The 16,968-nt window shown below is 33.3% G+C and overlaps 1 protein-coding gene across 1 annotated transcript in view; it reads right to left on the reverse strand.

The window, feature by feature from the left end:
- Window positions 1–2,703: 2,703 nt before the first annotated feature.
- Window positions 2,704–16,968, reverse strand: part of LOC108535757 (CUB and sushi domain-containing protein 3-like) — a 460,532-nt gene continuing 446,267 nt past the window's right edge. The window contains exon 6 of the mRNA XM_017882026.1: window positions 2,704–3,100. Coding sequence (XP_017737515.1) covers window positions 2,956–3,100 — 145 coding nt within the window. The 3' untranslated portion in view covers window positions 2,704–2,955. The remainder of the gene's footprint in view (window positions 3,101–16,968) is intronic.

The following is a 16,968-nucleotide window of genomic DNA, read 5'->3' on the forward strand; positions in this document are numbered from 1 at the left end:
AATAACTCTTTTTTTTAATCAAAGAAGAGATAGTAATAAACTATTCAAGTAAGAGATTTCTATTATAGGTAGACTAGGAAGGAAAAATATGTTTTTTCTTAAATAGGAGTGGGCATATTCAATACAGGAGCTCAGAGGGAGAACATATTTTATGTATTAAAGGCTTTCGGTTTAAATTACATTTTCAGTACTTTTGAATTGATATAGAACTATGTTTTTTAGCATGCTATTCTCAGTCTCTACTTAATCCTATTTAAAATTATAATATCTAAAGCATTCAGAAAGCTAGCATATAATATAACTTAAAGATGGTTATATTTGGGATAGCACAGTAGTGTGTGTCTATGTACCTACTCCATCAATTATGGAACATACTATAAGAAATAGCTAATGGCATTCAATGAACCCTCTAATAGTCTGCAGTTAATTTTCACGGTATTTAATAAAGGACAGAGATTAAATAGAAAGGTTATGAGTAAAATATTCAGTCTTTGGAAACACACAGATTCCTTAAAATATTAATTATAGGTAAATCAATAATAGTTACTGAGTACTCAGTAAATATATGAGTTATTTAGAAACTGAGCTGCATGGAGACTTAGTTTTGACTTTTGTATAATACACAAAATTTTCGATCTTGAATTAGTTTTAATATAGACACCGCTAAAATGAAATAGTAGCATGGAACAATGTAAAAAGCATCATTACCATTTCATGATAGGGCATGTATTTTGGCATGTCAGAATTACGATTTTGCAGCCATTTAAGTTATCTTAGTGCATATATATTTTTTAATTTAAATTTCTACATTATGATTTCAAGATTTACTTCTCAGTTGAATGCATGCTGTCTAGGTAGAATGTTATTTTAAGATATTGCAATCAGAAAAAGCAAGCCTAAATGAGGAAAGTTTTAAAAGAATAATATGCAAAGGCATATTTTTTATAATAAAACTTTCCCTTAAACTTATTATAAAATCAAACCTTCAATTTTCTTAACCACTGTATTTCTTCTGTGTTATATAGATAAAAATTCCATCCCTCTTTTGAGTCCCTTTTCCTGCAGCAAATAGAAATAAGTTGTATCTCATAAAACACATCTTTTCCATTTTACTACCGCAATGCTACTTTTCAGTGCCGAAAACACATAATGCTTGAAAACCACAATTACAATCTTAAAAATACTATGAAAGTCAATTAAAGACCAATGAGTAGCATACTGAAATTTATAAATAAGTACACAAATTGACTGGTAGCTTTGTGCCCTTGTCTTATAGTATAAAACAACCCTATTTAAAGATACCAGCTCCATGAAATAATATTGCACAAAACAAATGAAATATCATTTAATATTTGAGGTAGGAGATCTATTTTTTGCTCCAGTTTCTATATATAAATATAAAATATATGCTACTTTATTTCTGTTTAGAAAAATAATAGAAGCCATTTGACCAGAAGATTCCATGAATCTGATAGAAAAGATCACAGGAATCGAAGAGGATTGTTTTTTGAATTTCTGCCATGCCATTGACCTTAACTAATTGTAGAAAGGAATCAGAGCCATAGAATCATGTGGATGAAAAACTCTACAAAAAAAAGGGTCAACCTAGAGATAAAGAAGCTTCACAATATCTGATTTTCAATAAAATAGTCCTATAAAATACACAAACTTTTAGAAATTGAAATTGGGAACTGGATAAAATATTTTTGCAAATTTAAAAGTGACATTGGTTTAAACTGGTTAAGATTCAAGTTACTATGCCTAAACAGCTATTTTTAATAAAATATATGAAAATAAAATTTTCTATGAACATTTATTTTGAACTCTAAGATTTAGTGTTTTATGAAGGCTAATATTTTCTATTATCATACATGTTAATGCATTGCATAGTTTTAAAGGTATATTTGCATGTATGTTTCCATCTAATTAACTACTTTAGAAATGATCATTATTGTAGATTTTCTACAGTGGACTTTGTCTAAAATATTGATTTTAAGTTACTTTCCTAAGGATTTTTATTACAGTGATACTCAGTGCAGTATTATGAAAGTCAAATTACAAATCACATCAAGCTGTTGCAGTTTTCAAGAGAAATCTTATTGACAGAACTGCTTCAGAGAGGTTGCTAGTTTTCAAAATATAAATTAATTGTTGAGTTTTGTATTCCAAAAAAATATATGATTTAATGCCATTTGAGTACTAAATATAAGCTTCCTAAAGTCATCATATTAAATTTTCAAAGTGCTTAGGGCTGAAGACTACTAAAGGGGAAATCATTAAAAAAAAAAAAAAAAAAAAAAAAAAACACAGATAAATGGAAGAATGTAACTGTGGCAATGCGTACTATTCCCTGAAAAGTAGCTGATACGCCACTGAGAATGAAATGAATTATTTACAAAAGTAGTCTGAGGATAAAGTACACTAAGTTCACATAGTATTACAGAAAACTGCAGAAGCTACATTTTCATAGTATTCCATCTTCATAATAATCTTGTTCGAAAGAGTTTTTCAAGTTAATGCATCAAATATTATATCCTACTTATTGAAAATTATTTATGTTAACACATTTGGTAGATAAAACTCCTAACAAGGTTAATTGAACTAGCTGTAACAAACACGCTGCGTACGAAGGTGAGTTTCGATTGAGGAAGAGCCTACATGCAACTGAAGGTTTTCTGCAGTGATTTGCAGAACAACTTCAGATTGTATATCCAATTGCTGAAGCACTTGATCAAAGCAAAATATTGCATCTGTTACATACTACCTCTTTTAGAAATCATAATATTCATTATTCTGAACATTATACTGTAAAATCAACTAACTTTAATACTGTAATTTAGTTATGATCACATAACAGAATGACCATTTTTTTCCAATACAAATTCCCATTTTTAAATGCTAAAGGTATTTTTCTACCACAAAACACAGTTGTGTACAACAAAATCATTGTACATATCAAAAGAGGCAGAGGTATTCCATAAGTATACCTTGATAGGGAGCACTAAATCCACGATATCGATGATTGCTGTCTGTAACAAAATGCAGTCTGAGCCAGTTTTTGTTGCTGATAATTGGTGGTGGTATATTCATTCCAGATAACCTGAATTACAAAAGACAACAACAAAAATTTTAAAAGTTTTCAGCAGTAAACGTTTTCACAAAATTGGGACCTAACAAATGTCTACCTATATTCATGACTTTGCACTGTCAACTTTTTAAGCACAAATGAAATAGTTCTTTTATGCATAGAAAAGTCGATTATAGAATAGTGCAATTCCAAACACATGCTGTTCCAATCAGGTTGCGTATATTAATACAATCAACTGTAAAACCTTAAGTGCACATGATTTTTGATTCAGCCAAATGTATTTACTGCACCAATAATATTATTTATGGTATTGTTTATTAGTATTATATATTGTTTATCATTTATTAATGTTATATTGTTTATTATTTATTATATCTTGTTTATTATTTATTAATACATATTGTATTGTTCATTATTGTTAATAATAAACACAACAGATACTGAGCTGATGGTGCTAGTCACTGTGCTACCCGTGTATGTATTGAAACAATAAAGTTACAAAATCAAAAGACCTCAAATAAATTGATACACTTATTTCCAGGGAAAGATTGTACAGTTTTTTTCTTATACTCTCTCCTATCCACTTAATGTTTTTTTCAGTATTTCTCACTGGATGGCAAATTTCACAATTTATTTTCATAGAACAAGCATTGTTTTTGTGTAATTTCATAATCTTATAAATGTTCATGACTGGCTTTCATTATAATATATAATTCTATAATGTATTAGAGGCTTGCTCCAATGGAGAGGCAGAAAACAGATTGTATATATCCAAATAAATATAGTTGGATATGTAGTCTTCACATATTTGGCTGTAAGAATACCATTTATAATATACGCAAAACAAGTATCTTACAGCAAAATATGGGAACTATCCTCCAGATATTGGTCATGATTAATATATAAACTACCTCTTGCTTTATAATTTTTTGAAGATTTCCAGCAAAGCAGTTTTTCTGACATCATGAAATAGAAAAATACTGCTGTATTGTATTTCTACCATATATCTAACCATTTAAATTTTAAGTGTTTGCTATAAAGCCAAAGTAAAAGAGTCTCCAAAGTAAGGCTATTACATAGTTAGGAAGAGTTTCAGATTAAGGTTTCTTAATAGCAAGTATATCTTTCCTGTTCTTCAAAGTTCACACTTTTCTTCTTCAGAAGGCAAAATAAATAGCTGATTTATTATGCTATGTTTGTGGGGTGGAAATGTCAGGAAGAATTACAAATATTCTCTCACCTCTTGGCAATTAGTCATGCTAGGGGAACAGTAGAAGGAGGATGGAAAATCTGTCCTTGTGTATGTAATCAGTGTTAAGGTGTAGGTACAGGGATGCAAGGAACCTCTAACCAATATTCTTCATCTTTATCCCTGAAAACCCAACTTTCCTAAGATGTGCGGGAGCTAGCCACCACTTTTAGTGGATGACCACTTGCCCATTAAAATATAAAATCACCTTTATTGTATTATTGTGCTTACTGGTGTATAGAATGTTGAATTCCCAAATGAAAACATCCAGATATAGGCCATATATTTCTCATTTTTATTCTTGGTTTGCAGTGCATTTTCTGTAATGTTTCTCTATAAATCTATTTTCTCTTTTCATAGGGATGAATCTGTTTATTTGTTGAGCTGACTGATTTTTTTTCCAATCTGAATTTTGTTAATAAAAATATATAATATCATTGTATAATTTTAGACTCAAGTTTTAAAAGCTGATTTCATTACTTTCAGAAAATATACAAGTTATGTTTACTCTTGCTGATTAAAATAGTAATTCAGTGAAAAACGATTTGGATTTGTTTCAATTATATTTCCAATTGAGTAGCATAGTTCATGCCAGATTTTGATTTACAATTTGGTTTTGTTCAATTCCCTATTTCAATGAACATGAATATCCATTGGGGTAAGTTTAAATTATTGTTGACAGGCTGCACACATTTCCAGATATAATGAGACTACAATACATGGAGGTGTGTAATACACCGAAGCAGAGTTTGGAGATAGACCCCCTAAAAGACCCAGTAAATGAGGATCAACTACACAAGGACATCAAGAAATGTGAGAAAGGAAAAAAGACAAAATGGACAATAAAAATAATAAACTTTCCATCTTTTCCAGGGACATGAAAGGTAATTTCAGTAATAGAGTATGTTAAAGGAAAGTAATAGCTACTGTGTAACTGCAGTTTGCAACTTGAATTTACTTTCAGTAATCTAAGAGGGTGGACCTGAAGAAAGCAGAGCTGCAGTAGCGAGAAGCAGAATGTGCATGAGGTCGAGCAAATAATGATTATCTAACAAGTGTGAAAGTAAGAAATATTCCTGACAGCCTCAATGCTTCAGCATATGAGGCAGGACCTTAGATAAGCCAAGAAACTGAACTAGAAAGCACTTGCACCACAGCATCCCTCTGCCACCAGAGAGAAATACACAGTCGTTGGTTATAGGGGAGTCACATGGGCTTTGAAAATCATAGTCACTGAATAATGTTCATTATTTAAACCCATTCTAAACTATATGGCTTGGTTTATGGCTTATGGAGAAATCTCACAAATAAATCTATATATCTCTGTCTTTATTTCACATGTTATCAGGAAAATCAGGAAATGGAGGATTGAGAATATATGCCACTTGGAAAGATTCCATTAAACTACTTAATTTAGATAATTATTTTTTTAAATACTAAAGGAGATATTCTAAAATATAACTTATTATTATCCTTGTGTCAAATTACTGTGGTTATTTGAGAGTAAGCAAATTCTAGCATAAAGTCAATGAGAATAATCTGTTAATAAGAAAGAGATTGTATGTATTTATTCAACAATTATTTACCAAACATTAACTATATGACAAATGCCAATGGTAAAGGTTGGAAATATGATAGTAAGCAAGAGAAAAATCATGGTTTTACACAGTAAAAATAAAACACACAAACAAATAAATAAATAATATATATTTCAGGTACTGGCAAATGATATATAACAACAATAACAAAAAAAAACCAGTAACATGATAAAGAATTTCTATATATAAAGTTTCCATTGTTTTAATATATTTTCCATTTCACCCTAAAAACATCCATACTCATGACTATATGGCTTAAACCATCAAACTGGATTTTAGGATAATTATATCAAGAAAAATATGGTAATGACAAATGTCATAAATTTGTTCCCTACTACTATAATTATTTGTACCAGAAAATTAGACATATCTCTTGAGTAATAAATACATTGTAATGGAATTACTAAAAAATTATTAATGAGATAAAATTTCATTGCATGTTTAATGAAGAAAGAAATACTGACAATAATAGAGTAATGACATAATTAATATTTGTAAAAAAAATTTTAGTTCTCCAATTTACTGCAGAAATAATGATTAAATCATAAATTGATATTGAAAATCCTATATAATAGTTTCCATTGTAATTAATCCTTTAGAGAATATAATTATAATCCTTACAACATGATTTTAAGAATTAGTTAAACATAAGAAAACTGAGAGAACCACAGCTTTTTTGATAAAGTTCATAAAACTATTTTGAGCTTATTCTTTTGGTTTAAAATTCTCCTGTCAGGTACTCATTTCAGCCATATCTGGTTTTCAAACTTTCTCAAATTTTGTAGTTTCATCAACAGCTATCATTTTTTATTGCTCTGACATCTGTTTTAAAAAAATCTTTCCAATTCCCTAAAATCATCCAAATGTAATGACCTATCTACATTATGCATAGGTGGAGTCAAATTTTAAACTCAGGATTTTTCACATCATTACCTCCATGACTTCGCATCTCTCTTTTCCACAATTCTCCCACTTTCCTCTAATTTTACTTGTCTCTGTCTCCCTCTCTCAAGCGTGCTCTCGTGCTTTCTAACCCTCTTGCTTTTAAACCAGTTTTGACCTCCTTCCTTCTCTAGCACTGAGATAAGATGTATCCATCATAAATCTTCATGAATGTTCTTTATGACCTTGTTAGATTATGACCTATGCTGAGCCGCTATTAGTTGCTCAAATTTATTCTTTCATCTTATCCCTGGACCTTTGCATATACTTCACTTTGAGGCTGAAATAAATATCCTTTTTAAAATTTATTTACTCTAAATCTTTCTCAGGGAAACCAGAAAAAGTTCCATGGTTAAGAGAGGTGCCTAATCTCCTCTGTCCTCACAGATCATCTGTGCATGTTCTTATCATATCTTAATTTTTTATGTTTAATAGACACATAATAATTGCACACACTTATAGGGTACAATGTGATGTTTCAGTACATATATACATTGTGTAATGATCAAATCAGAGTAATTAGCATATCCATCACCTCAAACATTTATGATTTCTTTGTAGTAAGAAATTCAAAATCCTCTCGTCTAGGTATTTTGAGATATACAATATCTTTTTGTTGACTATAGTTACCCTACAGTGCAGTAGGACACTGGTACTTATTCTGCCTTTCTAGCTATAAATTTATACCCATTGATCAACCTCTCCTATCAACCCACCACCTTCTTTAGTCTCTGGTAACCACTGTTCTATTTGCTACTTCTATGAGACCAACACTTTTAGATTCTGAATATGGGTGAGAACATTTGACATTTATCTTTCTGTTTCTGACTTATTTATCTTAACATATTTTCCTTGAGGTTTACCCATGTTGTCCCAAATGACAAAATTTCTTTCTTTCTTAAGGCTGAATAGTATTCCACTGAGTATTGTATGTGTGTGTGTGTGTGTGTGTGTGTGTGTGTGTGTGTGTGTGTGTGTAATCACATTTTCTTAATCCGTTCATACATCATTGGACACTTAGAATCCATTACTTGACTATTGTGAATAGTGAAGCAATAAAAATGGGAGTTCAGATATTTCTTCAACATATTAACTTCAATTCCTTTGGATAGTTACCTGGTAGTAGCATTGCTGGATCATATGGTAATACTATTTTTTAATTTTTTGAGGAACATACATACTATTTTCAATAATGGTTCTATTAATATATATTCTCACCAACACTGTAGAAGGGTACCTTTTTTTCCACATCTTTGCTAACACCTCTTTTGCTTTTTGATAGTAGCCATTCTGACTAAAGTGAAGTGCTATCTCACTGTGGTATTGATTTACATTTTCTGGACGATTAGTGATGTTGAACATTTTTTTCATACACCTGTTGGCCACTTGTCTTCTTTTGAAGGTTATCTGTTCCGGTCTATTGCCAATTTTTTCATCAGGAGTAAAGTCAGAGCCTTTAGTGTATCCATCACTGGAGTAATGTACATTGTACCTATCAAGAATTTCTCATCATCTACCCCTCTGCCATCCCCTGACCCTTCCAAACATCCATTGTCTATCATTTCACACTTTACCTCCATGTGTAAACATTATTTAGTTTCCTTTTATCAGTGAGACATGTGGTGTTTGTCTTTCTGTCTCTGAGTTGTTTCACTTGAGATAACTGTCTCCAGTTCCCTCCATGTTCTTGAAAAGTATATTTCTTTTTTTAAGGATGAACTGTCTAGATCTTTTTCAGATACTTCATTATTTTCCTTTCTTTAGTGTCTGCTACTGAAGTGTTTTGTGTTCCTTTGGAAAGCTCACATTTACTTACTTTTTCACGTTTCTTCTTTCCCTATGTGTATATCTGTGCATATGGTAGAAGAGTCACCTTTCTGATTTTATGTGGTCGTTTTGGTAAAGTGAAACATTTTCATGTATATGGGTCTTAGGGTGTGGTTTGGCAGGGTGTTTTGGCTTTGATTCTGGGTGGAAGCAGTAGTGTGGTTTATGTGCAGTTTCTTCAGCTGTAATTCGCATCACCAGTGTCTATGAGCACGTCAGTGCTCTGGACTGCAAAAATTTGTGGTAATAATGGCCACCATGATAGTTTCAGGCTGAGCATACTTGAGTACAATAGGTTGGCTGGCACTAGGGTGGGCTTGCTGGAGTCCTGGGCCTCCACTAGGCCAGCTATATTGATCCAGGAGCATGCAGATGCAGTGAATTATCTAGGGTGGGACTACCTTGCAGTGGGACCACCACAAGGCTAACTGGTGGTCCAGGCAAATGCTCACATACATGAGTTGGCTGGTTCTGGAGTGGGTTGGCAGGAGAATGGAGCCACCACTGGGATGAATGTTGAGTTGTCGGGCACACATGGGCGTGGTAGATAAACCAGCTCTGTGGTGATTTTGGGGAGTCAGGACAAGCCTGAGGTCAACTTTCCCACTCTGTATGACTGCCTGTTCCATTGGAGCAGGGCACAGCATAGTCTCAGACACTGGAGTCACAGCTGTTCTGCTGAACCTAGGCTCCAAGTAGTCAGGTTTTTGTTACTGTGGCCATCTGTTTGAGTGGAGTGAAATGTCAGCAGAGCATCAAGATGGATAAACAATGACTACTGGCTCCCGTAATAGGATGTACTACAGCTATGGGTCTGATACCATCAAGATAGTGATGTGCTATAGCACCCTGGGTCACAGGGGTAGGGGGGTGCACATAGGCTCCTCACTCTGGAGCAATGCAGCCATGTTAACTACAGGAAACCCTCCAAACTATATTCAGAGACAGTGAGGACTGTGGGCCTTTCTTGCATCAAGAACTGTAGATGTGTATGTTGGGAATGGGGACTGCTGGTGGCCTCCAGTTTAACTTTTTCTCACAAAGAGAAGTCTCTCCCATCCCCAAGCTCATCCCAGCAGGGTGAACAGAGTGGCAGAGATAGGTGCTTCACTTCCTCTCTAAACTTCCATTCTGGGTTTCTTGCTTCACAGAGATTTCACCACCTCCTTGTGGTGAAGTATCCAGCATACTTCTTCAGTTACTCTAGTTGGAATGTAGTTCTCTATTCATTGTTTTGGTCCTTTGTTTTTGGTTGGATAAGTACCAGGCATCTCTAGGAAACCATCTTGCTATGACCACAAAATTCATGATTAGCCATTTATTACTTTACATAGTGATATATTTTCTGTTTCCTATTATTTTACATTTTCTTTAACAGGGCTGTTAAATCCCTGGTACTTAGCGTAATGATTGATGCACAGTGAGTGTATAGTGTCTTTTATATGTCAAAAAAATAAATGAAGAGAAGTTATTTGGGCACATGTCCTTTCAGTCCCTTTATATTTTTATACTCTTTATCACTTAGGTCAATAATTCAATTTTATATTATTATTAAATGTTTTAGTTCTTTTCTTATTCAAGACCCATCTAAAATTCTATCTCCTTCATATGTCGTCTTCAATTCGCCTGACTAAAAGTTGTATTTTTTGTTTTCTGAATATGAAAAGCACTTGGCATAACTCTTCCTATGGCATGTCTCACTGCTTTCATCTTGTTTATATAATCTATATTCTAAATTACAAGAAGTTGAAAAGATCTGCATGATACGTATCGAATCCATAAGCACATTTCAAACTGAAGACAACGAATTACGTTAATTAAGTGCTATCCCATTACAAAATTTCTCAAAGTGTGTTCTGAACATTAGCAAGCAAAAATGCCTTGGGGATGGCAGAAATTACACTGTCCAATAATTACTCTGAATTGCTCTTTTATAAACATATACTTTTCCTGTAGTTTTAAAATGTCTTCATCCAGAATTTCTTAAAACTGCCCAGCAAACAAACATTCTCCCATTTTCATGCTTTGCCATGATATCAGTAACATGCAATGAAATTTATTCTAAGCCATTGATATTGTTTGTTGCCTCATGTCTGAATAAGAATGCATTTTACAGTCCCAAGAAAACTAGTATATTCAAAATAGTCAAAAAATTTTAAAAAAAAACTTTCTGTTATGTTGTGCAGGGTACTAAAAGTTGAAAAAATGTTTTAGGAACTAAATTAATTCACTTATGGATGACGTTAATTTTCTATACCGTGAAAATCATGTATGTGGACTGTACAGATGTTTACATAGACCAGGTGGTGTTTCCTTGTCATGGATGACTGACTATGTTATTGATTAGGTAGTCAAAAGTCACTGGACATCAGGACACAGATTTCTGCATGGTTTTAAAAATCGCATTACAAATCTAAGTATTGTGTTAAGCAGTCCACTTTTCAGAAGCAAGATATTATAAAGTATTTACAAAGCAAAGGAGATGATTGGCTATAGTAAGCTTTATTTCCTTTCCTTCTCCCCTTCTACTCTTAATCACACCCTTTAAAACCCACATGTCCTATTCTGTAACTCTTTTCTGATTTCCCACTTATCACCTATTTCCAGGATCTATTCTTTAGATGAATTATCTTATTAAAAATGGACATTATAGATTTGGGTTCCTTTTATCTAGAAACATGCTTCAGAAAAATCTGTGATACAATATGTATAGATTCAAACACCAAATTTTAATCAAGATTAAATGCATAGTTTGCATAGTATTACAGACACACCTCATTTTTTTGCACTTTGGTTTATTGTGCTTTGCAGATATCGTGGGGTTTGTTGCCGTTGTTTTACGAACTGGAGGTTTGTGACAATGCCGCATTTGGCAAGTGGCATTTTTCCAATAGCATATTGTCACTTCAACTCTCTGTGTCACATTTAATAATTCTCATAGTATGTCGAAGTTTTCATTATTATTTCTGTTATGGTGACCTATAAACAATGAACTTTGATGTTACTATTATAATTGTTTTTGGGTGCCACAAACTGTGCCCATGAAAGATAGTGAACTTAATCAGTAAATGTTGTGTTTGTTCTGACTTCTCTACCAACCAACCATTCTCTTGTCCTTGTCTTTCATTCCATCCTTGAACATCTCTATCCCTGAGACACAACAATACTGAAAGTGTAACAATTAATAAACATACAATGGCCTCCAACTGTTCAAGTGAAAGGAAGAGTCACATGTCTCTCACTTTCAATCAAAAGCTAGAAATTATTAACCTGAGTGAGAAAAGCATGTTGAGAGCCAAGATAGACATCTTATGACAAATTAGCCAAGTTGAGAATGCAAAGGAAAAATTATTGAAGGAAATCACAAGTGCTACTCCAGTGAACACACAAATTACAAGAAAGCAAAACAATCTTTTTTTTGCTGATATGAAGAAAGTTTTAGTGGTTTGGTTATAAGATCAAACCAACCACCATATTCCCTTTAGCCAAATTCTAATTCCGAGTAAGACCCTAACTTTATTCAATTCCATGAATACTAAGATAGGTGAGGAAGCTGTAGAATAAAAAATCTGAAGCTTTCAGAGGTTGGTTCATGAGATTTAAGAAAAGAAGACATCTTCATAACGTAAGTGCAAGGTGAATAAGCATAAAGTGATGCAGAAGTTGCCGCAAGTTATCTAAACGGTCTAGCCAAAATAATTGCTGAAGGTGGCTACACTAAACAACAGATTTTCAGTGCAGAAGAAGTAGTTTTCTACTGGAAGAAAATGCCATGTAGACCTTTCATAGCTAAAGAGAAGTCAATGCCTGGCTTAAGTTTCAAAAGACAGACTGTGTTGTCAGGGGTTAATGAAACTGGCAACTTTAAGTTGAAGCTAATACTCATTTATTATTCAAAATTCTAGTGTCCTTAAAATCATTCTAAATCTACACTGCCTGCACTCAAAAATAGTCCAGGACCATATGGATTCACAGCATAATTCTACCAGACATTCAAAGAAGAATTGGTACAAATTATTTTGACACTATTCCACCAGATAAAGAAGGACATACTTAGTTTTCTATGAAGCCAGCATCACCCTAATATCAAAACCAGGGAAGGACATAACCAAAAAAGAAAACTACAGACTGATATCCTTGATGAACATAGATGCTAAAATCCGTAACAGAATACTAGCTAATCAAATCCAACAGCATATCAAAAAGATAATCCACCCTGATCAAGTGGGTTTCACACCAGGGATGCAGGGATGGTTCAACATATGCAAGTCAATAAATGTGATATACCACATAAACAGAATTAAAAACAAATATCACATGATCATCTCAATAGATGCAGAAAAGCATTCAACAAGATCCAGCCTCCGTTTATGATTAAAACTCAGCAAAACTGGCATACAAGGGACATATCTTAATGTAAAAAAAGCCATCTATGAAACACCCACAGCCAACATATTACTGAATGGGGAAAAGCTGAAAGCATTCCCTCTGAGAACTGGAACAAGACAAGGATGTCCACTCTCACTACTCCTCTTCAACATAGTACTGGAAATCTTAGCCAGAACAATCAGACAAGAGAAAGAAATAAAGGGCATCCAAATCAGTAAAAAGGAAGTCAAACTGTCACTGTTTGCTGATGATGACGGTTTGCCTTGAAACCCCTAAAGCCTCCTCCACAAAGCTCCTAGAACTGATTAAAAAAAAAAAAAAAAATAAGCAAAGTTTCCGCATACAAGATTAATGTACACAAATCAGTAGCTCTTCTATACACTAACAGAGACCAAGCAGAGAATCAAATCAAGAACTGAACCCCTTTTATAATAACTGAAAAAAATAAAATAAAATACTTAGGAATATACCAAACCAAGGAATTGAAAGATCTCTCCAAGGAAAACTGCTAAACACTGCTGAAAGAAATCATAGACAATCCAAACAAATGGAAACACATCTCATGCTCATGGATGGGTGTAATCAATATTGTGAAAATGATCATACTGCCAAAAGCAATCTACAAATTCAATGCAATCCTCATCAAATTCCAACATCACTCGTTACAGAATTAGAAAAAACAATTCTAAAATTCATATGGGACCAAAAAAGAGCTGGCATAGTCAAAGCAAGATTAAGCAAAAAGAACAAGTCTGGAGGCATCACACGACCGAATTTCAAACTATAGTATAAGGCCATAGTCACCAAAACACTTTGGTACTGATAAAAAAATAAATAAATAAGCATGTAGGCCAATGGAACAAAGTAGAGGACCCAGAAATAAACCCAAATACTCACCGATAACTGATCTTTGACAAAGCAAACAAAAGCAGGAAGTGGAGAAAGGACACCCTTTTCAACAAATGGTGCTGGGATAATTGGCTAGCCACATGTGGGAGAATAAAACTGGATCCTCATCTCTCACCTTATAAAAAATCAATCAAGATGTATTAAGGACTTAAACCTAAGACCGAAACTATAAAAATTCTAGAAGATAACATTGGAAAACCCCTTTTAGGCATTGGCTTAGGCAAGAGTTTCATGACCAAGAACCCAAAAGCAAATGCAATAAAGACAAATATAAATAGCTGGGACCTAATTAAACTACAGAGCTTTTGCATGACAAAAGGAACAGTCAGCAGAGTAAACAGACAACCCAAAGAGTGGGAGAAAATCTTCACAAATTATACATCTGATAAAGGACTAATATACAGAATCTACAGCTAACTCAAATCAGTAAGAAAAAATCAAACAATCCCATCAAAATGTGGGCTAAGGATATGAATAGACAATTCTCAAAAGAAGATATACAAATGGCCAACAGACATATGAAAAAATGCTCAATATCACTAATGATCAGAGGAATGCAAATCAAAACCACAATGCAATACCACCTTACTGCTGCAAAAACGGCCATAATCAAAAAATCATAAAAGAGTAGATGTTGGCATGGATGTGGTGACCACTTTTACACTGGTAGTGGGAATGCAAACTAGTACAGCCACTATGTTCTTTAGTTCTACTTAAAGAACTAAAAGTAGACCTACCATTCGATCCAGTAATCTCTCTACTAGGTATCTACCCAGAGGAAAATAAGTCATTATTTGAAAAAGATACCTGCACATACATGTTTACAGCAGCACAATTCACAATTGCAAAAGGATGGAACCAATCCAAATACCCATTAACCAACACTTGGATAAAGAAATTGTGATTATATATGAAGGAATACTACTCAGCTATAAAAAGAAGTGAATTAAAAGCATTTGCAGTGACCTGGATAAGATTGGAGACTATTATTCTAAGTGACGTAATTCAGGAATGAAAAACCAAATATTGTATGCTCTCACTGATATGTGGGAGCCAAGCTATGAGGACGCAATGGCATAAGCATGATACAATGGAATTTTGGGAGTTGGTGGAAAGAGTGGGATGGGGAAAGGGATAAAAGACTACAAATATGGTGTGGTGTATACTGCTTGGGTGATGGGTGCACCAAAATATCACAAATACCACTAAATAACTTACTCATGTAAGCAAATAGCACCTGCACCCCAATAATTTATGGAAAAATAAATAAATAAATAAATAAACGGAAAAACAAAGCCTGGAAGACAGAACATCTGTTTACAGCATGGTATACTAAATATGTGAAGCCCACAGTTGAGACCTACTGCTCAGAATAAATGATTTTATTTGAAACATTACTGCTCACTGATAATGCACCTGGTCAATGAAGAGCTCTGACAAAGATGTACAAGGAAATGAATGTTGAATCATGGAATTAAGGAGGAATTTTGACTTTAAAGTCTTATTATTTAAGAAATATGCTTCATAAGGCTATAGCTGCCATAGATAGTGATTCCTCTGAGGGATCTTGGCAAAGTAAAGCGAAATCCTCTAGGAAAGATTCACAGTTTTCGATGTCATTAAGAACATTCATCATCCATGAAAGGAAGTCACAATATCCACGCTAACATGAGTTTGGAACAAGTTGATTCCAATCCTCATGAATGACTTTAAAAGATTCAAGACTTCAATAAAGGAAGTAACTGCAGATATGGTGGAAAGAGCAAGAGAACTAGAATAAGAAGTGGAGCCTAAAGATGTAACTGAATTGCTGTAATCTCATAATTAAACTTGAATGAATGAGTAGTTGCATCTTACAGTGAGAAAATAAAGTGGTTTCTTGAGATGGAATCTACTCCTGTTGAAGATGTTGTTAAAATTGCTGAAATGACAACAAAGGATTTAAAACATTACATAAACTTAGTTCATAAAGCAAGGGAGAGTTTGAGAAGATCAACTCTCATTTTGAAAGAGGTTTTCACCATGGAGAAAATGTTACCAGACAACATTGCATGCTACATAGAAATCTTTTGTGGGAGAAAGAATCAATTGATGTGGCAAACTTCACTCTTGTCTTAAGATTTTTCCCAGCCATCCCAGCTTTTCAGGATTCAGTGATTGCTGAAATGACAGCCCTGATCATTCAGCACTCATCAACATCAAGGCAGGACTTTCCCCTAACAAAAAGATGATGACCCACTGAAGGCTCAAATGATCATTAGCATTTTTTATTGGCAAAGTATCTTTAATTAAGGTATGTACATCATTCTAGTAGACATAATCCTATTGAGCACTTAATAGACTACACTATAGTGTAAACATAACTTTTATATGCACTGGAAAACCAAAAAATTAGTATGACTTGCTTTATTGCAATATTTGCTTTATTGTGGTGATCTGGAATCAAATCCTTACTATCTCCAAAGTATGTCTGTATAGCCATTTAAAATTCAATTTGTAATTAAAATATCAAAAAATTTCCAGACTGAGATGTTCTTAATAGAATAATATTAAATATATTTTAAAATAAATAATTTTATCCTCTTTTTCAAAGACAATGGGACAGGAAGAAATATTTCTCAACTCATTTTACAAGGTTAGTATTATGTTGATAAGAAAAACAGGCAAAGTCAGTGCAAAAAAAAAAAACAAAAACCTGTAGACCAATATTTCACATAAACTTAGTTGCAAAAATCCTCAATGAAATGATATCAAATTGAATAAAAAGAGTTATACACTTTGAACTTGTATTGATTTATTGGAGTTATAAAAGACAGATTAAGCATTTGAAATGTAATAAATGTAATCCACCATATGAACAAGCTATAGAAGAAAAATCAAATGATCAGACCAACTGTCACAGAAAAAGCATTTGACAAAATTCAGTACCCATTTGCAATAAAAAAAAAAAAAAAAAAAAAAAAAAA

The sequence above is a fragment of the Rhinopithecus bieti genome, unplaced genomic scaffold (assembly GCF_001698545.2).
Source record: "Rhinopithecus bieti isolate Rb0 unplaced genomic scaffold, ASM169854v2 scaffold_13313, whole genome shotgun sequence".
Lineage (NCBI taxonomy): Eukaryota > Metazoa > Chordata > Mammalia > Primates > Cercopithecidae > Rhinopithecus > Rhinopithecus bieti.